The 27467-nt window shown below is 34.6% G+C and overlaps 1 protein-coding gene across 9 annotated transcripts in view; it reads left to right on the forward strand.

Annotated features, from left to right (window-relative positions):
• Positions 1–27467, forward strand: part of CADPS2 (calcium dependent secretion activator 2) — a 577926-nt gene that overhangs the window by 415376 nt on the left and 135083 nt on the right. For all 9 annotated transcript variants that reach the window (XM_074379141.1, XM_039472830.2, XM_074379140.1 and 6 more), the window contains exons 14-16: positions 10871–10972; positions 23941–24004; positions 27028–27151. In XM_074379141.1, the coding sequence (XP_074235242.1) occupies positions 10871–10972; positions 23941–24004; positions 27028–27151 (290 nt within the window). The remainder of the gene's footprint in view (positions 1–10870; positions 10973–23940; positions 24005–27027; positions 27152–27467) is intronic.

Genomic DNA, 27467 nt, shown 5'->3' on the forward strand with positions numbered 1-27467 from the left:
CTTAGAGTATTACCCGCTGGTCATTCCCTTTCTGGCTTACATGCTTAAATTTTGTGGTATTTTATTCTTATCCTTTTTTTTCCTAATCTTATAAATTAAATATTATTTTTATTATTTTATACTCAGTACTTGCTTAAATTTAGAAATGATTTTCCTTTTTTCTAAACAATGTTCTTTGGAATTTTCTATAAATGGACTTCTATACACTGTGAATTGTTACTGGGAATTTGCTTTGTTTCTTCCTATTTTTTCAAAGAAAGTTTTGCTAGATATACAATGCTATGTTGATGGTTATTTTATCTTAGTACTTTTAAGATACTCATTTTCTTCTGATTTTCTTTTGGCTGTTAAGAAGGCCCTTGGCAATACAAATTCTAGTCTTTTGAGAATGATTCCTCTTCTTCCTCTGGATGCTTTTTTTAAAAAAAGATTATTTTGTTGTTTTGTGTTTTGTAAGTGCACTATAAAATGTCTTTGTATGGGTTTCTTTTAATTTATTCTGATTGGGGCATATATGAATTTCTTATCTACCCACCATGATATTGGATAACTGTGAATTTCTTTTTATTTACCCTAATTGGAATATAAAGATTTATATTTGTCATCAGTTCTGGAGTAGCAGTATCTCTTTAAATGCTGTCTCTTCCACAGTCTTTTTCTTCTCATCTGAAACTCCAATTACTCATGTTCCTAGGCAGTTTTTCTTCTACATCTCTTAATGTCTGTAACGTGTATTCTGTCTACTAATTTTTTCAGCTGCATCCTACGTAATGTTTTAAATTCTGTCTTCTAGTTAAGGAGTTGGCTAATATTGTGAAGGGCTCTACAGTAAACATGACAGCTACTTTGGGCTTTGTAACTATACAAAATATTGTAGCTATTTTTGACCATATAGTCTGTGTTACAACCATACAACTCTGCCATTGCAGTGCAGAAGGTCATGGACAATGTATAAATGAATGAGTGTGATTTGTCCCAACAAAATTATATTGACAAAAGCAGGTGATGGGCCATCGTTTGCCAACCCTTACTCTACTTCTTCAGTTCTCTCTTCAGCTGAGACATCCACTTTTTTACACACTTACTGAGTTGTTAATTTCAATTAACAAATTCTTTAGTCCTGCTAAATTCTATTTGACTCTTTTTGAATGCTGTTTGATTACTTCTGAATATCTCTTATTCTTTTCTTGGTTTGATTCCATTTTTTGTTTCCTTAGATCTTTTATAATTATTTCATATTATTGTTCAAATAACTGAACTTTTTACTGTTTCTGCCAACATTTTTGCCAAGGTCACTTGTTTGTTTGTTTGTTTGTTTTTTAATACAACTAGCATTTTTTTTTTTTTGTAGTAACATTTATACTTGAGATTAATCTGTGGGAATTCTTATAAGGCCTGGACTGAGAATGCTTCCTTCTGAAGACGACTTATTCTTGTTTTTTCTTGATGTTAGGGAGTGCACTGTCCTTTCACTGATCCTATAGCCCATTCAAGGATCCCATTTTTATGCAGGCATCTCTGGCTTAGCAGCCATCCAAATTAGGTCTGTGGCCCAGTGATCCATTCCCTTGAACACGGCTGTAAAGCTCTCACAGTATCGGTATTTACCAGGAAGGCAGCCATGTTGTTCACATTCACCGCTGCTCTGCTTTCATCAGGTTCATTTTTTGTTGTTGTTCTCTTATCCTTGGGAGAATTATTTTACTTTCTTCTAAGTGCTGTAAAACATTTAACATACAATTACAGTGGCTTATGCAGTAAGGTGTTTTGTAGTGAATAAGGATTTGGGAGTATCAAGTTAGTTCACCATACTGGAAGCAGAAGTCACATGATAAAATTTGCATTTAAAAAATTATTTGAACATCTCTGTGGAGAACACCCTGGGTGCCTCCTCAAACTGCCCTCTGCCTCAGATTTCACCTAGATAACTTTTGCCCATTTATCATGTTTCAGGTTAAATATCATTTCCAAACTGAATCCTTCTCTGACACTGCAAACTAGATCAGATCTTTATACTTTTGCCCTTCTTAAATGTAATTGTATACTTGTTGTCTAATTTTTATTTTGTGTGTATTTTCCTACTATAAACTCTATTGGGGCAGAAACCATTTCTGTTTTCCTTATATTATATCCCATGACCTGACCAAGTGCTCCATGAATATTGATTGAATAAATAAATGAATGACATTGGGCCATCTGTTTACAAATTTTATAGAGGACATATTATGGACCTTCTTAAGTTTACGATTAAATGTTTTTAAATTAATCAACTGCAATTATTTTTATGGCACATGATAAGGGCCCTACCTCACCAGCAAGATAGCATCATTTTACATCATAGAAATTAATATATTAAAACAGATTCTCTTTTTAGTATATGAAATTGAAAATGATTATAACAAATGATAAAGACTACAGTTGGTGAGGTTGCAGGGAAATTAATAGTTTCATGCACAGCAGGTCAAAATGTAAGCTGATAAGTGCTTTCTAAAAAAGCAACTTTGCAGTATGTATTGAATACCTGAAAATATCCTGCATTTAACATAGCAATACACCTTTAGAAATTTATCCTAAGAAAACAATTGGATATGAGTTAAAAATATATAAAATTAATTATTGAAGCACTATTGTGATGGCAAAAAATAGAGGAAAGATGCCTACATTTCTAAATAATGGAAAATTGGATTAATAAATCATGGCACATCTATATATTAAAATATAATTATTTCATTATAAATTAGAATATTTGTATCATATTTTAAAAGTTTACAGTTTATTAAAAGAATAAAATGAGTCAGAATGTACGATATGTCTATAGATGTATAGAAATAAATTATAATTATATTTATAAAGTATTTCAGTTCTTGCTAATTGGCATATTCATAGGAAATTTTCATTTTGGTCTTTATTTTTCCAAATTTTTCTCCTCATATTATGATATATATGAAGTTCTTTAGTGACAATATATGTTGTTTTTAAAAAATATTAAATGTAGAGCAGAGGGTGATATTTAGGTCGGAGAAACTCTGTACCAAATCTCTTTACTTTTGTATTAAATTCCTCTTGGGATTTGTTTCTCTTGAGTTCTAGAATTATGTATAGCAATGATTTCAGTTCGGATTAGTTCAAGAAAGTTTTCTTATTTGTGTGTTTGGTCCCAGGAGATTCCAGTTATCAAGCACTTTTTGGTCCTTGGCCTATTTATCACCACCCTAACACAAAAACTAAGTAATAAGGTCTTACGTCTTTATAGAGTCAGATGATTGATACATACCACCAGTTAGATCAGTCTGATCAGAGTCAGAGTCAGATACCACCACAGTGGTATCTACTCTTTTTAAAATAAACATCCAAGGAGATAGAATGCAGTGTAAAATTCAGACAAGGAAGTGAGGAGTGTTTGTAAAAACATAAGAACATGTTTCAGAAATTCATCTTCTAAAATATTTTCTCATAGAAAATCTGTTTTTTTAATCTCAATGATCATGTAGACACACAATTTCTTCTTCTGGATATTTAAAATTAGAGGGGCAGTGAAAGGACACTGAGTCATATATTTGTAATATATGACCATCCAAATGATACATCATTTGATTCAAACAATAGATGACAGGTTAGGAAACAAAAAAGAAGAGATTATTGTTTTCTTCCTCATCATCTTTCGTCATTTCTTATTCTCGTGCTGTGACATCCTCTCCTTTCCATTCTGTTCACAAATGGATATTGGTAGGAAATACACGAAGTGCAAAGTGACTTTTACCTGCTGTGCTGCAGGCAGAATTGACAATTCAGAAATACCACCCTCTAGGTGTCCTTACCCTTCTCACTTTCCCTAGAGGAAGCCAAGATGTCATGCATTCCTCATAGCAGAGCAGGTGAAAAGAAGCGTATAAGAAACTCAAAAGCACCATGTATTTTGTCATTTGCCCATGCATTGCTTGTGAAATAATCTTTTACAACAAACCACCAGACTTCCAGGACAAACTTGCGTGATGAGTTGGAGATGGGGTGGGGGAGCATTTAAAAATTAATTTAACCACATTAACTTAATTTAACATCTTGTTAATTTAACCACACTTTGCTATATGGTGTTAATCCTGGTGTCTTTATTCAACCCACAAGCTAGCTAAGTACTCTATATCAGGCAATATGCAGAGTCCTATAGATTATATGGAAGAGGCAATATGCAGAGTCCTAGAGATTATAAAGCCAAGGACACATTTATCCCTCAGGTGTCTAGAAACTGTCCAGGTGATAAAAGTGACTGAAAAAAAAATAACTCTAGAATATGTTATCATTTTCATTAAGTAATAGAACGGATGTTCATCCACACTAAATAATGAATTTGAAGTAGGAATTGTGGGTATATATGACCAAATAATTTTGAAAGTGCTGTTTAAATAGAGTTAAACAGATTTCTTTACTGTGAGGCTTCTCAGACCCCTTCATATGCTGTGATTGTTCTGTGAACCTCCAAAAGGGTTGTTTAATTTGCATTGTTTACAAAATATTTGGGCACCCCTAAGGGTCATTATTCCTTATAACATCTTTTGGAAAATGTTAATAGTCATTAATTCATCTTTACTCAAATTTACTCCAAAGGAATGGATATTAAACATGCCAAATTAGTTTTTATTGGTGTTACAAACTTCTGAAGTCTTTCATTATACTGGAAAAGGGAACTATAAAATGTGTGAATACAAACTGTTCAAACGAGGGAAGTAAAGCAGTAGGTTTGCACAGATGTGAATAAGCAGATTTCCTCGTTGATATTCTTTCTTCTGCTCAAATGCCTGATTCTACAGCCCAGTTTTATACCCTTTTTCTCTTAAGATACTTCTTACCCTGTAGTGTAGTTATTATTTACCTTTACAGAAACTCAATTTTTAATTTGTTCTACCCCAGAAGCCATCAGAAATAATAGAAAATGGATTAGGATTTGTAATGCTCTATATTCCTCTCATTCCCGACTTTTCCTTTAAAAATTTTTTTTTTCAGTTTAGAGCTTATTACAAGTCACACTTATCACAGGAGGAATTAATAATCATGACAGGATGTTTTATATATATATATAATGTGTATATATATATATATTATATGTGTATATATATTATATATATATATATATATAAGTTTTTGCGTTTGTTTTAGAATTCAGTAATCTGTCAGATTTGTGAATAGCACAAATTATAAAATTGCTTAATTCATGGAGAAATTTAAGAAAATTTGTATATAGAGGCCTTATCAACTGTTTTTTGGATGAATCTCCCTTTCAAAAAGTATTGTGTGTGTTTATGTGCAAACGTATATGCAGCTTGAGGGGGGATGTACTTGTGTGTGATGGCTTCTCCGAAAACAGAATGTGACCTACAGGCAGATGTTAAGATGAGGCCTCAGTGGCAGAAGGTTCTGTTGTACAAATTCTGTTTTTTAAGATTCCTTGAAGTAAATTAACACAGACACAGCTGCGTTTGGTGTTTACTTACTTATCGTTTAAGACCAGATAGAAGTTTTATGTCATAAGTTGTTTCACTTTATATATAATTAAAAGAAGTATATCTACTTTTAATCTGTATTTTAGAATTTGTTGGTATGTATAGCCTTTTTCACAGAGCACCCTACTTTTATTGAAATCATGTAACTTCAATAACTATAGGCCCCAGAAAAAAATGAGAACATCACATCTTGGTACGTGAGAATACTCTTTATTCTCATCAGAACCACTTTAATATTTAATTATCATCATAGAGTTAAGTACCACTTAATATTTGAATGAGAAAATTGGTCTTTTATGTTAGAATTTTAAATAACCACATTTTAACAGGCCCTTTATCAATGTCAAAGTGGTATTATGTTTACTTATATCTAAGGAGAAAAGTTCTATTCTTGAGATTTAAAGTAAATTATTTTACTATTAAAGTAGAACTAAACACAAGATATTTTTCTGCTAAGTGTAAATACATACTAACTTTAATTAGAGATCTCTTTACCCAGTGTACTTAACTACAGTTCCTGCTTCTGTTTGCTTTTCACAAAATTTTCTGTTTTGCCAACTATCATATAATAAAAGATTCCAAGCCGGGCATGGTGGCTCATGCCTGTAATCCCAGCACTTTAGGAGGCTGAGGTGGGTGGATCACCTGAGGCCAGGACTTCAAGATCAGCTTGGCCGACTTGATGAAACCTTGTCTCTACTAAAAATACGAAATTAGCCAGGTGTGGTGGCACGCTTCTGTAATCCCAGCTACTCGGGAGGCTAAGGCAGGAGAATAGCCTGAACCTGGGAGACAGAGGTTGCAGTGAGCTGAAATTGTGCCACTGCACTCCAGCCTGGGTGACAGAGGTAGATTCCATCTCAAAATTAATTCATTAATTAAATTAAATATAAAAATGATCCAAATAATTTATACCCTGTTAATAAGCAGTAATAATTTGTCGTATTACTAATTCATGAATTCTTATCATCTTAAGTAATATTTATATTGTATATATCACTCATTTTTTTCCTCAGCATATATGCATTAAATATAAACAATATGCCAGCTGGTGTTCTAGCACTAGAGATACATCACAAAGGAAGCAGACAGTAAACAAATAGGTAAAAATATCATGTTAGATGGCAGCCATATGCACAATGGCCATCAATAAAGCATATTGATAAAAAGGTCTATGGGAATGGGAAATACACCTTCATATAAGATGGTTGGAGATGATCTCACTAATCCCAAATCATGTAAATAGAGGCCAGAAGAAAGGGAGTGAGCAAGCCAGGTGTGCATGTGTGCACATATGTGTGTTTGTGTACACCTAGAGAAAGTGTTCTCAGGCAGAAGCAGCAGCACTTGCAAAGGCCTTTGGGCTGGAGCTTGCTTCGTGCGTTTGAAGACTACCTAGGAGGATAGCATGGCTTGAGAGGAGGGGAAAAGGGCAAGTCATGGGGTAGATAAGGTCAGATTGTGGGAAGCAGGCCTCATAGGTGATGTAGACCATTGTAAAGGCTTTGGCTTTTACCTTGTGTGCCACCATTACAGGATTTTGAGTCAAGGAGTACTGTAATAATGACTCATGAAGAGGCTCAGAATAGTGTGTGGTCAGTTATCTGACAAAGAAAGCACTGGGAAAGAGCAAGGAGGCTGCCTGCGTATTCAGGGATAAGCTGATGGTGTGTGGGATCAGCGGATCAGAGGTAGATATAGTGGGGGAAGGTCAGGTTCTGGGTATGTTTTGAAGTTAGAGCTGGCAGAAATGAATTTCTAAACTGAGCTCATAGAAACTATAATTTTTAAATCTCATTTACTCTAGGTCTACTAAACAAACATTCATAAAATATAACTGGTTTAAATTTCTCTCTGGCAGGGCATGGTGGCTCATGCCCGTAATCCCAGTACTTTGGGAGGCCAAGGCAGGTGGATCATGAGGTCAGGAGTTCGAGACTAGCCTGGCCAACATGGTGAAATCCCGTCTCTACTAAAAATACAAAAAATTAGCTGGGCATGGTGGCAAATGCCTGTAATCCCAGCTACTTGGAGGCTGAGGCAGAGGTTGCAGTGAGCCAAGACCACACCCCAGCACTCCAGCCTGGGCAACAGAGCAAGACTCTGTCTCAAAGAAAAAAATAAATATAAAAATTTTCTCAAGGCTTTTGTGAAAACATGCTTTATAATGTATGAAATAGCAAGTTTTAGGACTTCCTTTCTTAGGGTATTCTTTACCTGCCTTGCTGATTCAATGGTAAGCATTTTATTTTAAATTTCATTGGTTTTTAAGGTCTGCACTTTAGACAAGTCAGGTGGAAAACGTCTAATGTAAGTAAGGATATTCAAAATACTCCATTATTGCTTTTCAAATATAGTTTTCATGGTTTAATCAGGGTTCTATTGCTCCTTATTTTTTTCCGTCAAAATATAGCAGGAAGAGAGTAAGGATAAAAGCATCATCTTTGAAGGGCAAGAGACCTAGGTTCAAATGCAGGCTCCTGCATTTCCCAGCTGTGTGACCTTGGGGAATTAACCTAACCTCTCTGAGCCTCAGCAGCCTTCTCTTTTGGAAAGGAGACAGGATTGCTGTGAACTTGATGTGTTATTCTGCATATAAAATAATCAGTACAAAATACCAGACACATATTTAAAATTCTCTAAGTGTTAATCATTATGTTTATTTTAATAATAACAGTGACAAGATGTTGATGACATGGGAAGTATTTGCATTTATTGGGAAGAATTATTGTAGGAGGAACTCTTGCCTTTAGACTTGACTACTGCAAAGTTACCATTTGTTACCAATAATTTAGATATAGAAGGCTGCTTCATCTGCCTACCATTCAGTACTTAGTCAGATATATATACTAAAACAAGGATGTGTAAATAAAGGCAAGTCCAAATTGCTAAACATAGTATTTAACCTGTCAGATTTGTACCTGATGTAGTGATAAATTCAGTAAAATGGTAGTCCTTCACTCTATATAACAGTCTTTTCTTAGTGAAGGTTAACACAAGTGAGCTTCCCCTGACTTACCTTTCTCACTTGTCATCACCTGACCCCCTGGCTCCATTCTGTAGAGCAGGCAATGTGCTACAGTCAAGTCTAATATGATAGGACAACTTACACTGTCACTGAGGATGACAATCTCATTTGACAGTTGAACCAAATAGCAAAGTTTACTCATATTTAATCACACGGTGTCTGCCAGGTAGCTAAGCCAAAGGATTATATCAATCAGCAGAATAATAAAGATAAGTTATTTGCCCTTTCTATCAAGTTTGCATAGACAGATTCAGTGAAATAATCACTCATAACTTTATGGTATAAGTTTTTATTGCTGTCTACATAATAATGTAATTTAGGTATAGTTTTTATCTGAATACCCAAATTCCCAAATTAATGGTTTATAGAGAATTTTCCAGTTGAACTTTTGTAATTATTGTCAATGCTTATTCATAGGTTACAGTCTGTGTTTTGTATTAACATTCGCTCAATGGAAATTGATTTTAAAGTAATATGAAAAATCCATTATTAAATTAATATAAAACATTAGGATTAGCTCATAGTTCACTGCCTTATAATTTATGCATTAGACTTTTTCTCCTTCCTAAAAATACTTGAAAGACTAATATTTGGCCATTATTTTTTTCATAGTTAACATTCAAAATGCATGCAGATGGAATAAATATGATTGATATATTATTCTGCATGTGAAATTAAATAATGTAAATAATGTTCTCCTCTTTAGAAATAAAATATTATATGGAATGTTTTTAAAGCATAAATTTCCAGCATAATGTGAGTCTCTGAAGTAAAAATTATGTATGCTATATTGGAAAAAAATCTCTTGTACTTAAGTGATAACGTCGATTTGACTGAAAGGTCATTATGTCAGTATAATTCAGGTATAAGTTTAAAATTAATTGCTTTCATCCTAATTGACTAGTTAACAAGCTTCAAACATATACACACAGACACATATGACTTTATGTATATATATAAAAAGGAACAAATAAAAATCTTATTAGGAAAGTTATTTTAAGCATTCATTTTTCTCTGTTTTCAATAATTCTTGTTTCTACCTATTTTATACATAACCATTAAAATTAGTACATTGGAATGATAAATGCACAAGTCTTTGGGAATTAAAATATAATCTTTAGAGTGCACATGTAATCCTAGCACTTTGGGAAGCCAAGGCGGGCTGATCACCTGAGGTCAGGAGTTCCCGACCGGCCTGATGAATATGGTGAAACCCCATCTCTACAAAAAATACAAAAATTAGCCGGGTATGGTGGCAGGTGCCTATAATCCCAGCTACTTGGGAGACTGAGGTGGGAGAATGGTTTGAACCCCAGGAGGCAGAGGTTGCAGTGAGCCGAGATCATGCCATTGCACTCCAGCCTGGGCAACAATAGCAAAACTCCATCTCAAATAAATAAACAAACAAACAAAGAGTTGGGAAATGATTGGTGTTAATTATCAAATGCAAAAGGCTTATTTTGTTGTTAAGATATATAAACAGGCTTTGAATTTAATATGAGATTCATATGTTTTTCCTCTGCATTAATAGAGACAGTTAAGATTTATATATTCAAAATTTTCAGTGATTGCTATTTAATCAGATACCTAAATTGATACAGATTAAATTCCAAATTTCTGTTATTTGATATATTTTATATTTTTAATCCTAATCTTAGTAAAATAAGATTTCTTTTCAATCTTTATAACTAATTTGTAAAATTCTAATGAAACTCACATTGATTTTACAGGAATATTTAAACAAAAATATCTTGAAAAGAAATAAGCTTTCTTTCTTTCTTTCCTGTATATTTGAATTCTAATATTTTGTTCATATGCCCACATATTTAACCAAACAAAAAGAGAGCAGTGAACTTCTACATGTATCCAAAATTTCTATATTTCTTACAATAATTAAATCTCCAGTTCTATGTTAGCTGAATTATTATTTGGAAGAGAAGCAGTTAAGACTTTATCTTACATTCATTATTTTTTAATAATATTTTCATTCAGTGGATTTCACTTAGCTGGTCAAATGTTTGGTACTACTTTAAATCACTTTTCATGGACATTTTCAGGGACTACTCATTGTTTTTGGTAGATCTGGAAAGTATTTATTGTAATCTTTTACCTTGAAGGCTGTCTAAAAGGGAATAATTCCATTCCATTCATTCTAAGTCAAAATATAAAGCAAATGGCTGCAAATATTTCCAGTAAATTTTCACAGTAAACACAATTAATATGTATACAGTGAACTGATATGCCTTTTCCTTATTTGCTTTTTTGAAAAATATATAAATGTACAAAATATATAAAAGTAAATGCTCTATCAATATAAATTATTGATACTTCTTTTTTCTTTTTTCAGGCCTGATGGAATTGGGACTGTTTCAGTGGAAGAAAAAGAAAGATTTGAGGAGATAAAAGAGAGACTTTCTTCCCTTTTAGAAAATCAGATAAGCCATTTCAGGTATATATTTTATTCATTAATATAAATATTTCTTTTCATACTTCACTCAACCCTTCCTTCCCCCACAAATTGTTTATTATATCATTCTACTAGTACTCAAGATCATCAGTAGCCCTCCATTACCAGCAGAGTAAGATTCACATTCTTCAGTTTGTGGTCTGCCGCTCAGCCTATCATTCAGTCTCTGCTACTCATTTAGGTTAGCCATTCCCCATACAATATACATTCCACTGCACCTCTTACTTGCCTTTTGCATTTCTCAGTCTTGCATAGTTTCTTCCCCCAGCTCTGGTGACTGTTCCTCCTGCTTTTTGTATCACCAGGTAAGGAGCCCTCAACTCTCACCTCCACAGTGGAGCCTTTCTCCATTATTCCAGCAAAGAGTATCCTGAAGTCTTTAAGCAATTATCGTCTGTACTGTTTTCTTTTCACTTATAACCCATATGGTTTTAAAGTCACTAGTTCTTTTTTTGTATACATTTGGTGAGAACACAGGTCACAGCACCTAGCACCATTCCTTGCTCAAAAACTTAGATATCAGCTGGCCACAGTGGCTTATACCTGTAATCTCAGTACTTTGGAAGGCTGAGTGGGATGGATCACTTGGGACCAGAAGTTCAAGACAAGACAGGGCAAAATTGTGAAACCCCCATCTCTATAAAATACATAAAACTTAACCAGGCATGGTGGTGCATGCCTGTAGGTTCAGCTGCTCAGGAGGCAGAGGTGGGAGAATCACCCAATTCTATAGAGGTCGAGGCTGCATTGAGCTGTAATCACATCACTGCACTCCAGCTTGGACAACAGCATGAGACCTTATCTCAAAAAAAAAAAAATAAAGATATCAATACTAAGAAATATTTCAAACATTTGCAGAGTAAAAGATAAATATCTTGATAATATTTATTTTCCCCTCGTTGTAGTTAAACAGAACCTAATGATTAAAAACAGAAATATGCCAATACGTTTTCTTTTTCTCTCACTCTTATTATTGGGCCTTATAAAATGTCACCACATAATGTATTGTGTCTTATAGCATGTCTGCCATTTTGCATGCATGTGATTTGGAACCATTTCATGTGCACTTATTTAAAATATGAAGTTAGTGAATCACAAAAATATTTTATTTAGCCTTATGAATGCTATATGACCATCCTGAGGCTGTTTCCTTATCTTATTCCTGATTCCTTATTGCCTTATTATTATTATTCCTTTTTATTATGTTTTCTAATAATATAAAGGTCTTAGACTCTGGATTTTTAAAATGATATTGAAAGGAGAAATTCTCATAGTATATACTATGAGTCTATACCCCTACATTAGTGATTTTTTAACTGGGGCCAGTAACACTACCTTAGGGTAAGTGAATGAGGCCAGATTTTCCTTGTCGTGATAACCAGGGGTAGGGACAATCATTTAGTGCTGGGTTTAAAAGTACAGTGCATGAGACAATCCCAAATTGGAGAATTATTCTGCCCAAAAGGCCAGTAAATTTACACTAGGAAATACTGTTGTAGATAGCATAGCTGAATTCAACTTAGAGAAATGATTTTTGAGTTTTCAAACAAAATGGAGACATAAAAAATTCTTTTGCATTTGTAGAAATGTGTTTCTGCATTTGCTGTTGCTCAAGCGTTGCCTTAGCCAGGTGTGGTGGCTGACACCTATAATCCCAGCACTTTAGGAGGGAAGGTTGCTTGAGCCCAGGAGTTCAAGACCAGCCTAGACAACATAACATAACCCCATCTCTACAAAAAAGAAAAACAAAAAAATTAGCTGAGTGTGGTGGTGTGTGCCTTGGTCCCAGCTACTCCAGAGGCAGAGGTGGAAGGATCACTTGAGTCTGGGAGGTCAATGCTGCAGTGACTCTGTCTCAAAAATAGTAAATTAATAAATAAATAAAAAGGAAAAAGTGTTGTCTTCTAGGTTGTATAGAATCCTTTAAATGTATTTTATGTGTCTTTCAGTGAAAATCAGTGTAATTTTTCTCTTTTTTGCTACCATTGAGACCCAGCCATCATTCAATTAGATACTTATATTAGTAACTGAATAAACCTCTATTATTATATTAATGATTTGAACTGCAAGGAATAGAAATTCTACCTCAAACAGGTTTAAACAATAAATAAATTTATATGCTCACTTGCATGCAGGTCTCCAGCAGGCAAGCTTTAAGACAAGGTTTCAGAAGCCATAGCTCTCTTTCTTTGTGATTCTCACATTGCTATTCTCTTTTATTGGATAGCTTCATCCCCAGACTGGTAGCAAGATTACATAATATTTTTATTTTTTTCTCTTTATCTCACTCCTTTGCCATTAAGCCTACAGAATTTCTTGGCTTCTCATTCATACATGTCAGTGTTCAAAGGAAATTACAGAAGCTGTATTTTTCTGTAGTTTTAAGATCATCCTTGGAAGATCCTAGCAAACTATTATTTGTATCTCATGAACCTGGTTTTGAACCAAAACCAGTGGCCAGAGGAATTCTATACATTGGATGCCTCAATCAGTCACTGACATTGACATGAGATTGCTATATTGAGTCTGACTAATCAGAACCATGCACCAGGGGATTTCAATCCCCCATACTGCCACCCAAAAACTACAACTACATAGTAGTGGACAGTAATGTCCAAATCATTTATTATATTCATTTTGTGTTGGTATCATTTCAGTTTCATTTCTCCTTTTTTTTTGAGATGGAGTTTCGCTCTTGTTGTCCAGGCTGGAGTGCAATGGCGCGATCTCGGCTTACCGCAACCTCCGCCTCCTGGGTTCAGGCAATTCTCCTGCCTCAGCCTCCTGAGTAGCTGGGATTACAGGCACGCGCCACCATGTCCAGCCAATTTTTTGTATTTTTAGTAGAGACGGGGTTTCACTATGTTGACCAAGATGGTCTCGATCTCTTGACCTCATGATCCACTCGCCTCGGCCTCCCAAAGTGCTGGGATTACAGGCAAGAGCCACCGCGCCCAGCCTCATTTCCTCTCTTAAAGTTTTGTTTCTCTATATCTCTTATATGCACATCATCTTTGGATAATTTCTCTAACTATGTACTTTACAATCCTGATATGGTTTGGCTCTGTGTCCCAACCCCAATCTCACCTTGAATTGTAATAATCTTCACGTGTCAAGGGCAGGACCAGGTGAAGGTAATTGTACCATGGGGGAGGTTTCCTCCTTGTTGTTCTCCTGATAATGAATGAGTCTTATGAGAGCTGATGGTTCTATTGGCATCTGCTATTTCCTCTGCTTGCACTCATTCCCTCTCCTTCCACCCTGTGAAGAGGTGCCTTCTTCCATGACTTTCAGTTCCCCGAGGCCTCCCCAGCCATGTGGAACTGTGAGTCAGTTAAACCTCTTCTTTTTAAATAAATTACCCAGTCTTGGATATTTCCTTATAGCATTGTGAGAACAGACTAGTAAAAATCCCTTTCGTTTTATGTCTTTAATGTACTGAGGACTAGAATTGAGATTAACCGGCATAGACATTTTGGGCTGACATTTTTCTTTTTTGATGTTCGTAGAGTTTGTAAAAATTTTTACCAATTTTATCTTTCCCAAGTCTATAAAAGACTAAGAGGAAATGGAAATAAAATGAAGTAGAAATTTAACTGACCATATAGGCAACTAGAAAACAACATATTAAAATTGTCTCTTAGAACTCATATTCTGCCAAATTACCCTCCTTAGCCACTTAATGTTAAAATTTAGAAAAAAAAATTATTTAGAATTTACCCTAAAGAAGTAAAAATATTACCATTAATAACTTTTGTATAGGAATTTATTTAGGCCCAACTGTATTCTAGAAATGGTTTTCAAAAACAGGCAAAATAGGGCAAACTAAACCATTCATGAGGAACTTCTGATTAAAGATGGGAGATTGAGCACATGTCTAGCTCAGTGTCCTCATAGAACCTAGCTAAAATAGAACAGTATTTTTCAAGAAGGTATAAACCCACAGGACAGCACGAGTAAGAGGAGAAAATGGCAAAGACAAAATCTGAAAAGAAAATAGAAAGTCAGAAGGATGATTGGTATCCAATCTAGCCATCCAGGAAAAAAAAAATAAGTCATAAACTGACTATGTGAAATCAGATAAGCAATCTGATTTATATCACATAACCACCAAAATGTTTAGGAATTACCCCATCTAGTATCAAACCCCACAAGAAAGTAAGAGTGGCCAAGCCCAGTGGCTCACACTTGTAATCCCATCACTTTGGGAGGCCAAGGTAGGTGGATCATTTAAGCCCAGGAGTTCAAGACTAGCCTTGGCAATATGACAAAATACTATCCCTACCAAAATATTAGCCAGGTGTGTCACATGCCTGTAGTCCCAGCTACCTGGAAGGCTGAGGTGGGAGGATCACTTAAGCCTGGAGGTCAAGGCTGTGGTGAATCATGATCTCACCACTGCACTCTAGCCTGAGTGATAGAGTGAGACCCTGTTTCAAGGAAAAAAAAAAAAAAAGTAAGAGTGAAGGATGGTGTATGATACTGTTAATGAAGCCTCTGGAGAAGGTAAAATTCGATGTTGCCTGGATTGGATTAGAGGAGGGGAGGAAACATCAGGTACAGTTGAAGGTAGAAACATTAAATAATTGCTTATTCTGAAATTTGAAAATCATAGACCTCTCCCAACTAACACACTTGATCTCAAATGGTGGCACACAGGCTTATACTTTCCAGGCATATTGCAAGTGTTTTCCTCTGTGTCTCTGACTAGCCCAAGAGAAAAGAACTAAAGCTATGGACAACAAAGAATTCCCAGTATAACAACCCAGCCAGATTTCCTTTCTGCAAAAACTATGGTCTACGTGTGCTACTAAAAGGCATGTAGCTTCCATTCAGTAATACCATACTTTTGAAAATCATCATGTAGCCCAGATATCAGACATTGAAGAAAAAAAAATCAATATAAAATAGCCTAACACAAGTAAATACAAAAAGAAAAAGCAATTTGGAAAGATAAAGATAGTATGAGGAGAAGAAAATCAGAGGAAAATGTATTACTAATATCCTTAGATAATTTTGAAAATACAAGTGCATTTATAAAACAAAAACAAGATGTTACTAAAACAGAAAAAGAAAACTCAGAAAACAAGAGCACTTCAAAAATTTTATGCAAATGCTGCATATGCAGCATACAAATCCACATTAGTGAAAGATTAGGTTAACAAACCTCCCAAAAAGTAGACCGGGGCTGAAAAACAGGAAAGTAGAAGCACAACGATAAGAAAAAAATGTCTGCCTATGAGTTTCATCATCATGAATAATAGGAATTCCAGAAATAAGGCTGAAGGTAGGAAATTGTCAATAAAATTATTCAAAAATTTCCAGAATTAAAAGAGGTAAGTTTTTAGATTAAAAGAGCCTATTGAGCCGGGCTCGGTGGCTCAAGCCTGTAATCCCAGCACTTTGGGAGGCCGAGGCGGGTGGATCACGAGGTCAAGAGATCGAGACCATCCTGGTCAACATGGTGAAACCCCATCTCTACTAAAACTACAAAAAAATTAGCTGGGCATGGTGGCGTGTGCCTGTAATCCCAGCTACTCAGGAGGCTGAGGCAGGAGAATTGCCTGAACCCAGGAGGCGGAGGTTGCGGTGAGCCGAGATCGCGCCATTGCACTCCAGCCTGGGTAACAAGAGCGAAACTCCGTCTCAATTAAAAAAAAAAAAAAAAAAAAAGAAAAAAGAGCCTATTGAGTACCCAGCACAATGGATTAACATATATGCACATCAGGGTACATTTTCACAATTTTTCAGAAACTTAAAATCCTAAAATCTTCCAAAAAGAGAAACCAGATTTTATACAATGAATTAGAATGACTTCTCACTCAGTGTTGATTTATTCTGCAAGTATTTATTGAGTACCTACTATGTGTCAGACAGTGAACAAAACTTTAAAAGATCCTTTTCTTCAACTTTCATTTTGATGTGAGGAACAATACTGATACCTGGAAAACAGTGATACCGTAATTCTGAGAAACAGTAATTTCCTAACTAGAATTCTATAATAAAATAGTTTCTATTAAGAGCAATGGTAGAATAATGATATTTTCAGACATACACTCAAAAAATGTGCCTTCTTTATTCCCTTTGGTGAATTGTAGAACTTACCAAAAGCAGGATGAAACAAAGAGGATCTAAGATCCCTGAAACTGGCCGGGTTTGGTGACTCACACCTGTAATCCCAACACTTTGGGAGGCTGAGGTGGGTGGCTTACTGGAGGTCAGGAATTTGAGACCAGCTTGGCAACATGGCAAAACCCCATTTCTACTAAAAATACAAAATTAGATGGTCATAGTGATGCGCGCCTATAGTCCCAGTTACTTGGGAGGCAGAGGTATGAGAATCACTTGGACCTAGGAGGCAGAGACTGCAGTGAACTGAGATTGCCTGCCTGCACTCCAGCCTGAGTGATGGAGTGAGACTGTGTCTCAAAAAAAAAAAAAAAAGATCCCCAAAACAAGAAATCAACATGACAGAGAGAGGAATCACTGGAGTGATGGTTAATGAGACCCTCAAAGTGACAGTTGATTATAGAGAGCAACCATTTCTGACTAAAGCATGACAGAAAATGCTTCAAAGTAGATTAAATTAATAAAACATATTTGGACATATTAAGAGATTTGCCCATTTGGAATAGAGTTTGGAGTTTATATTAATTGTATTATACTAATTACTAGAATTTGGCCTTATATTAGATTAAGTATATAAAGAGAGGACATCAAAAGCAAATATAAGTATGAATTATGACCAAACTACTGAGCAAGGTATAGAAAGTAATCATAGAAAATACTGTGTCTCAGTTGTCTAGGACTTTCTCATAACTAATGTAATGTAGATACTGAATTTAGATCTAACTCCTGCAAAATGATGTCACTATGTTAGAAGTAAGGAAGGGATAGGAATTTTGTTTATAGAGAGGGAATGTGGTAAAAAACAAACAAACAACAAACAAACAAACAAAAAAAAACAGGGAGCTACTTATGTCCAAGATGGAGCAGTAGGGGATTACGTTTGCCCTCCCACCAGAAACAATGTAAAAAGTCCCCAGAAGTGGGAAAATATTTTCAAGACATTAAACATAAAGCAGTGAAAGTGATTCCTGAGAAATGGAAAATAAATTAAATAAGCCCTTTAGTTGGACCAGCTTACTGCCAGAATAGCATTTCCAGGCCATGACACAGAAAGGAGGAACCTAGGTAGAACTTAGTGGACTCACTGACTTGAAGAGGCAGAGCTAGAATTCCAGGGAGGCCAAGGCAGCCAGAGTTTTCAGGCCAGAGTTCTAAAAGAGAGAGAGGAGAGAGCTACAGGTATTTGTAAATGGTTCCCTGGAGTCTCCGGTTAAGTACTGATCATTGCATATATGTGTGGAAACTATCCAAAGTCTGGCAAAAAAAAAAAAAAAAAAAAAAAAAAAAAACCACAGAAAAAGATTATGGGGAAAATCTCCAATGCTAACAAAGAACCAAGAGTAGTTCCAGTTTTCATTACCCAGAGAGGAAAACCAACTCATGGGTATCTGTAGCGTACTATAATATATAGAGTACTCATTAGGTTTTGCTTCAGCAATGGGAAAAAAATTAGCCCTAAAATAAACATGACCCTGATATCACCTAATGGAGATTAAAATCAAGATTCAAATAGATCAAACTGTTTTCAGGTAATTTAAGTGCATTCCTAAATACAGAGATCAAGCATATTTAAAGAATACAAAAATATCTAGACATCAACAAGATAAAATTCACCATGTCCAGCATCTAGTCAAAATTTTAAGTATACAGAAAAATAGTAAAATATCATCAGTGAAGAGGATTAAAAAGCCAACCAAACAAAACTGAGAAGACACAGAATATAGAATTAGTAAACAAAGATATTAGAAGGATTATTATTATGTATAGAACCAGTTAAGGGCATGTATGATAGACCTACAGCTAATATACTTAATAGTAAAAGACTGAATGTTTTCTACCTAAGATCAAAAACAAGGCAAGAATATCTGCTGTTACTACTTCTGTTCAAAATTATACCAATGGTCTAGCCAGTGCATTGATTCTGAAAAAAAATTGATTTTTTAAAGTCATCCAAATTGGAAAGAAGAATCAAAACTATCTTTATTTGTAGGTAACATGATTATCTGAGTAGAAAAATCTTATGGAATCTAAAAAATTCTACCCTAATATTGAAGTTGCAAAATCCTAGATTAATTTTTTTGAAACATGGTCTTACTCTGTTGCCCTGTCTCAGGACTGCAATGGAGTGGTGTGATCACTGCTCACTGCAGCCTCAACCTCCCAGGCTCAAGTGATCCTCCCACCTCAGCATCCCAAGTAGCTGGGACCACAGGTACATACTACCATGCACAGATAATATTTTCTTTTACAGAGATGGGATTCCCTATGTTGCCCAGGGCTACTCTTAAATTCTTGGGCTCAAGAGATCCTCCTGCCTGGGCCTCCCAAAATACTGGGATTACAGGCATGAACCACCACACCCTCTGACAAATACATAAATATTAATTTATTTCTCTATACTGACAGCAATCAGAAATTGAAATTAAATAATATATATAATAGCAACAAAAATATGAAATACTTCAGGATCAACCTGATGAAAGATATATAAAACCTGTACACTGAATAGTTAAAACTATTGCTGAAAAAAATTAAAGAAAACCTAAATAGAGGGAGAGATACTATATTTTATGGGTCAGAAGACTCAATATTATTGTCAATTCTCTCTAAATTGACCTATGGGTCCAAGGCTATTTCAGTCAAAATCCCAGTATGATTTTTTTTTTTTTTTTTTTTTTTTAGAAATTAACTTGATACTAGGAATTACATGTAAATGCCAAGTATTTACTGTAGTCAAAATATTTTTTTTTTGAGATGGAGTTTCACTTTTGTTGCCCATACTGGAGTGCAGTGGCATGATCTTAGCTCACCACAACCTCTACCTCCAGGGTTCAAGCAGTTCTCCTGTTTCAGCCTCCCAAATAGTTGGGATTACAGGCGCCCACCACCATGTCTGGCTAATTTTTTGTATTTTTAGTACACTGTGTTGGCCAGGCTGGTTCTTAACTCCTGATCTCAGGTGATCCACCCACTTCAGCCTCCCAAAGTGCTGGGATTACACCATGACAGACCCAAAATAACTTTTAAAAAGGATAACATTGGAATGTTAACACTGATTTCAATATTTATAATGCTACAGTAATCAAGATAGTATGCTATTGAAAGTCCAGAAGTAGACTCACACACATATATGGTCTGTTGATTTTCAGTGAATGTGCAAGGGCAATTTGCAAAGTATACTTTTTTCTGACGGATGGTACTGGAACTATTGGATATTCCAATGAAAACGATTGATCTCAATCCATACCTCACCCATAATACAAAAGTTAACTCGAAATAGGTAGACCTAGAAAACTTGGGAGAAAAATCTGTGTCTTTGGGCTAGGCAAAGAATCTTAAATAAATTAGAATCATAACTCATGAAAAATTGTTGCCTTGAACTTCCTCAAAATTGAGAACTTTTGATTTTCCAAAGACATTGTTAGAATAAAAAGATAAGTCATAGAGTGGGAGAAAATATTTAGACAGTGCATATCCCACGGTAAACTTTTATTCAGAATATATAAAACTTTTAAAATTTAATTCTAAAAAATTAACCCTATTTAAAAAATCGTTTTAACAGATATTTCACCAAAGGAGTATTGTAGCAAAAAGGCATATGGAAGATGCTCTGCATCATTATTCAATAGGGAATTACAATTTGAAACCACAGTTAGGTACCACTGCATATCTACTGGTATAGTTAAAATTCAAAACAAAACAAAAACTGAACATATCAAGTGTTGACACAGTTGGAGAGAAACTGGAACTCTTATATGCTATTGATGGGACTATAAAGTGATAGAACCTACTTTGAAAAATCGTTTGGCAGATTCTTAAAATTTTAAACACTTAAAAGCCGGGTACCTTTAAACGTTTTCAACCATTCTAAGCCTCAGTTTATTGATCTGAATTTCTGGCACAGAGTAACCATTCAATAAACAAGCATTTATATATGTTTATTCATTTGCTTGAGACTATATAGCTTTTATTTTCCTTAATAAAAGAGTATCATTAAAAAAATATTAAACACTTATGATATGATCCAGCCATTCCATTCCTAGGTATTTTCTCAAGAGAAATGGAAGCATGTGTCCACACACAGACTTTTATATGATTGTTCATACCAACATTATTCATAGTAACCAAACTATGAAAGCCAAATGACCATCAGCAAGGAATAGATATGCAGTGTATTCCATGCAATAGAATACTATCCACCAGTAAAAAGGAATGAACTCTTGATATGTACAACAGCATGAATAAATATCAAAATACCTATGCCAAGTGAAAGAAATCAGACTCACAAAAGTAAATACTGTATATTTCCTCTTACATAAAATTCTAGACATACAAACTAATCCAAATTATAGCAAGGAAATGAGTAGTTGCCTGTGGTCTCAGCAGAACACTTGTAGGCTGTGAATTAACATGATTATAATGATACTTTCACAAGTATATATATATGTCAAAACTTAACTATATATTTTAAATATATACAGTTCCCGAAACAAATAAAAGCTATGTACTTCTCTTCCATAGTGGAAAGTTAGTAAGATAATATTTAAAATGGAAAAATTAAGAAGTAAAAATATTAATGTATAACTGGGGGATATAAGGTTTAAATACCAAAGAACCAGCTAAACGTTGACAGCATTTGTTGTTGTTGTTTTTTTTGTTTGTTTGTTTGTTTGTTTGCTTGTTTTATAGAAAGCAGAAACTGGAACTGACATAAAGGATTTCTGGTTTTCATTTAAAAAAACATAGAAGTTTCCTCTTTAAACTATGTGCATATATCACTTCAGTGAAAAAAAAAAATACTGTATTTAAAAATAGGTAGAAAAAAAAGGGCTTAATTATAAGACAAATCTGTGCTAGTTTATTTATCTGTACAATTAATTTACCAAAGCACGAATAAGGGTGACTTCAGTTTATTCATGTTATGTATAAAATGTGGCTGAATTTTATTTACTAATTGAATGTTTTCCACTTTGCGTTGCTGTTATAGAGCTGCCAGAATAGTAAAAACCCAAAATATTTAGCCTGAAAGGAAGAACAAAATGATTCTCTTCTTTTAAAACTTGTTTTGTAAAGATTAATTAAGCTTCTGTGCAGTTATTTTCTGTACTTTATTGATTCAGGATTACTTGTACTCTGTAAATGTGTTGAATTATTTACACATCATGGGCAGCTAATGCTAATTTAGAACATACCCAGTGGGACCTCAGAGCCCTGAAATGCTAAATGTAATCTGGGGATCAGTAACATTCCATTCATAAAATGTGTCACCCACAGGTTAATGGAAATAAACAATAGGAAAGACAATGGATGGATTATGCAAATACCCTGAAAAGATTAAGCAGGGGGAGGGGACTACAAGAACTCAATTTGTGTTTTATTTAAACGTGGATTAAGGTTTATAGTATACAAAATGATTAAAGGTACTTTGCTAATTTGCTAATGCTCTTAAAAGCATCACTGCACAGGAGAAACTATCAAAATAAATTGGTTATGACTTTTTTTGTGCCTGTGGGTGTAGAGTAGCAGAGCACATAGCAGCAAGATTAAGAAAGAACATTTTTTAGCAGTAAATAAAATGATAAATGAAATATTCTGTTAAATAAAACTTGAGTGACTGGATTTATATAACATTTATTTGCATCTGTGTGAAACTAATGAAAGTTTCATGAATATAAAATTCAATCCTAATATAAATTAAACTGCTTTTGTTTTAAAAGGAGAAATCAGTCTCTTTTTTCTTTAAAAATTAGTTCTATAAAACAAGTTAAATGTAACGTGCTTTTGAGGGAAATATGTTTAAATTACAGTGTGAGAAACATAATTTTATTATTAATTATATCTGAGAAAATATGTCCACTAAGTTCCTGAATTATGCAAGAGGACGTGGAGATGCGTAAACATCTTTCCAAGTTATTAGTTTGCAGATTTCTAAGTCAGAGCAAGGTGGCATCTTAAAGACAGCCCAGCTACCTATAGCACTTGATCCTGGGATGGTAACAGCAGTCCTGGGAGAGGGGGCTTTGCTGAATCTTGTTCAACAAAGCAAGGAGCTCCAAAAAGATGAAACGGCCCTGACATTCAGTATTGTTTCAGTGGAAATTGACCCGAAGCAGGATGCCCTGGTAAAGAGCAATAAACCTGTTACCATCATGTGGCAATGAAATTCTGAGCAGCCCACTCACTCTCCAGCCTGTCTGGCATTGCTTTCAGAACATCCCCATGACCTGCCCTCCATTTGTTCGTGTGCAATAGGAATACCTGGGACAAATGGCTGTAGACAAAAGAACTGCAGAGGGTATATGTGTATTGTATGCAGAGATGGAAAAGTTAGACACCATGGTAGACAGGAAAATGTCAGCAAAGGGAAGAACTGGAATCTTCCCTTTGTGGGTATGTGGTGTATGTGCCCACCCTAAGGCACACATAGCCGTAGGAGAAAATGGGGGAGAAAGTTCATTTTCTCTTAGAACTTGAATAACAATTCTTAAACAGGAAATTATTGGAGAATGCATATTATCGCTTTAGTCATGACCCTTGAGATTCTTTTCTTTACTGTATTCGTTTAAAACATGTATCATCAAAACATACAGAATCTTTTTCATCACAGCTTATGCCTTTATTGTTTAAATCATTGAAATCCTAGGGTTAGGATTTGAACAGTTAAAACTTTGAACAGTTAAAATTTCCCTGGATGAGTTGATGCTAAAATATTTTCAGTTTGTTTCATGGTTCTCCATTAATGCCAAGTAATATAAGCAATAATTATTTTGCAGTCTTGGGTATTAAGTGTTTGACTATTGTTCTTTCTTTTGTTTTTAAAGATACTGTTTTCCCTTTGGACGACCTGAAGGTGCTCTAAAAGCTACACTTTCATTACTTGAAAGGGTATGTTTGAACATTACTTTATAAATACTATTTGCATTCTCAGTTGCTGTGTACTTTAGTTATTGAACTAGGGAGACAGAACCCATTAGCCTATACTCTACTGATTCCATCATATTTCATGGTTTCTCACCTTTTCTTACTATATTCAGATTCTGTCTGTAGCACTTCTTTCTCCCTTAAGCCTTTCTGAAGCCTGAAGCCTTTCTGAACAGTGCCATCCTATCTTCAAATTATGGCATGTTTTGGTAGTATTAATTTTTCCTACCTCTTTATTTCCATCATGAAATATTCTTTTTTCTTGCTTTTTGGACTTCACAGTTGTCTTTCATTATCCTCCAACTTTATTTATACTTCTAGTACCTGTCATAGTCCTCATGCCAACAAGTTTATCATTTACCATTCACAAACATATCATTTCTTTCATTCAGCATTCATCTCAGAATTTCTATTACTCCAATGTGTGTGTTACCTTGAATTAATTTACACATTATAGAAATCTCTTTCTCCCCTCCAAAATAACCAGCAAACAAGATTTTAAATCCAGGTGGAAAAGTCATTTTTTAAAGAAAATATATTCTCTATTTCTATTTTTATCACAATTGAGGTTTGAAAGAGCAGTATTTTTTCATCTGCCTATAAATTTATTAGTATACTTGTTAGATGTTAACAGTTAATGTCGTCAACTCCTATTTCTTACCAGAATTAAAACAAATTTCTAGACTCATCTGTAGCTCATAATTTGATTATCATGATCCTGATTTATTGACTTCTAGCACTTGCTCTTGTCCACTTTCTGCCGAATTAATTTTAGATACTATATTGTTTATTAGCATCTCTTTTAAAAAGCAAAGAGAGAAGACATTATTCAAATATTACATCTCCATTTCAGTGTTTTAAGAACTTGGGAGATGAGGGCTAGGACTGATGATTAAAATGAGATCTTAGGATTACAGATTTATTTTACTTTTATATCCCTGTCTTATCCCTGATTATTGTGCATTGTGTGATAGAAATATGATTGTAGTAATTACGTTTTATTGGAATTTTTATAATACTGAAAGCTGCACATAACTCAGATTTTTCAAAGTGTTTCTGTCATCCTATTCATTAAGGTATTATGGATAAAATAAAATATTTAAGTATTGATTTATTTTTTGGAACAACATCCCATCGTGGGTACCTATTACAGCTTCTCTGTGTCATGGTTTCCATGGCAGAGCCTCCTTTCTCCCCCCAGCAGGGAAGACTTACTAATAGCAGAGATGCCCTCGTGCCCTGCATTGACAGGTGGCAGGATGAACAGGGACCTTTATTCCAGTTAGTCACTAATCACATCTCCTGCCGAATTGAGACAGAAATGTTAAGGACCATTCCTTCATTTTTATGTCTCTTTACTCACTGATATAGAAAAGTAAAACAAAATATGTATGTGAATTCTTGAAACCTATGATACCTTGGAAGAACAAGGGAGGCAGCCTAAAATCAAGGTTGGCATTTCCCTTTTTACATTTGCTAGCCCTTTACCTGACTTTGCCAGAAAGTAAGTTTCTGGTTCCCAGATAATATGAAATTTTACCTGGGAGACATATATGCATTCTAATTTTAACAACCATTTTTGTTACATAAACTTTGTCACCATGGGAAGTATAATAGTAATGTTCGTGGTTCTACATATGAAACAAAATTAATATTAAAGTTTAGTAATAATCACATTTAATGGTGCATGTATGTTTTTTACTATGCACAAAAGAATTTTTCTGGCTGCAAAGCCTAATGTGCAGTTTTAATTAAAGAATAACTGAATTTGATAGAGAAGGAATTTTTTTTAATGATAAAGCTTGCTATTTTAAAAAAAGAAAATCTTGCCTAACAAAATATTTAAAGTATTGTAAATGAGTAGCCTTTAAAAACTGTTATCAAAGGTCACTGATATTTAGATGATTGAATAAGTCAGGGATGATAACGTCCTTAGCGCTGAGGCTGAGTTAAAGGAGAATGAAATAATACAGCATGAAATGGATGTTTTCATGTTCTTTCAGTACTCCTTTCAATATAAAAGACATAGAGCACTTACAAAAGCATTGTCTTCTCTAGATTAACATTCTGCAATATATTTTGTATTTTAAATAAAAGCAAAGCAAGAAAAAATAAATATGCAGAAAATAGTTTTACTAATAGTGTAATTAAAACTTAATGTGAGCAATTTTATTACTATGAAGGTTTTAAAGAAAATTATCTATGAGTTAGTGTAACAATGTTTATAAATACATTTTGAATCCTGGACATAATTGTATTTTTCCCTTGCCCAATACTAAAACTTTAAAAAAAAAAAAAAGTCTGAAAACACATTTTAGGAGCCCAACAGAGAATAATCAATTTTTTCAAAACCATAGAAAGTTTTTATGTATTTTAACATTTGATACTCCATCAGCATTTATTTCACTAAAGCAAAGAGGTTTTCTTCTCCCTCTTTGATAGCCTGCCTTGGTATTTCAGCAAATCACAGTCATTAAAGTTTAGTGAGATTAGTTAGAGGTCTTGATTTTTTTTTCAGAGTTCAAAGATTATGCTTATTCTTAACAGAATTTTTATTATTGTTCTCGAATATATTGCTCAAAAGATTCAAGGCTTTTAAATTAGAGATGTCCAAAACAAACTTTATTTTTTGTTCCAAGAAATGTAATCTTGATCTGAAACAGCTGCTCTAATGGTGTCGTAGGTCCCTGGAAGAAAAGTGGCAGTCACTCTGAATGATGACCTGGTCTAGGGGAGGTTTTGATATGCATAAATTAGGCTTAGGAGGAGCTAAGGTTGGAGCACTACATCCCCAGTTATGAAGTGCAGTGCAGACCCATTACTCCCCACCACGATACCTAGGACCCCTCTCCCCTTCCTAGTAATAGTCAGATCGAGGACAATTTGTGTAATTTGTCTTTAGTATTTATTTTATGCAACATCTATCTTCTTTCTTTTGTCTGTCTGTCTGTCTGCCCCCCTCACCCTTTCACTTCCCCTCTCGGTAGGTTTTAATGAAAGATATTGCCACTCCCATACCAGCAGAAGAGGTGAAGAAAGTGGTCAGAAAATGTCTCGAGAAAGCTGCCTTGATCAATTACACTAGACTCACAGAATATGCCAAAATAGAAGGTCAGTGCAGTGAGCAATTGTGGAAGTGGCAGTGAGAGCCAACAATGCCTATTAACTGAATTTTCTATGAGAAGTCCTTTCCTTTCCTGAACAATCCTGTGCCATGGCAAAGGGAAATGTCTCATTAAAATCTCAGCTGGTGAACTGAAGAGCTTTTTCCTATTCATTGCTTTAATATGCCTCCTGGGACTCTGCTTGAATGAAAGACCCAGGATTCGTGCTTAAGTTGTCCTTTGTTCTTATTTTGAGTTTTCAAAAAACCAAAAGGTGTTTTCATGGGTTGCATTTTTTGGCATTACTGTAAGTATGTCTAACA

This window comes from Saimiri boliviensis, chromosome 10 (genome assembly GCF_048565385.1).
Source record: "Saimiri boliviensis isolate mSaiBol1 chromosome 10, mSaiBol1.pri, whole genome shotgun sequence".
Lineage (NCBI taxonomy): Eukaryota > Metazoa > Chordata > Mammalia > Primates > Cebidae > Saimiri > Saimiri boliviensis.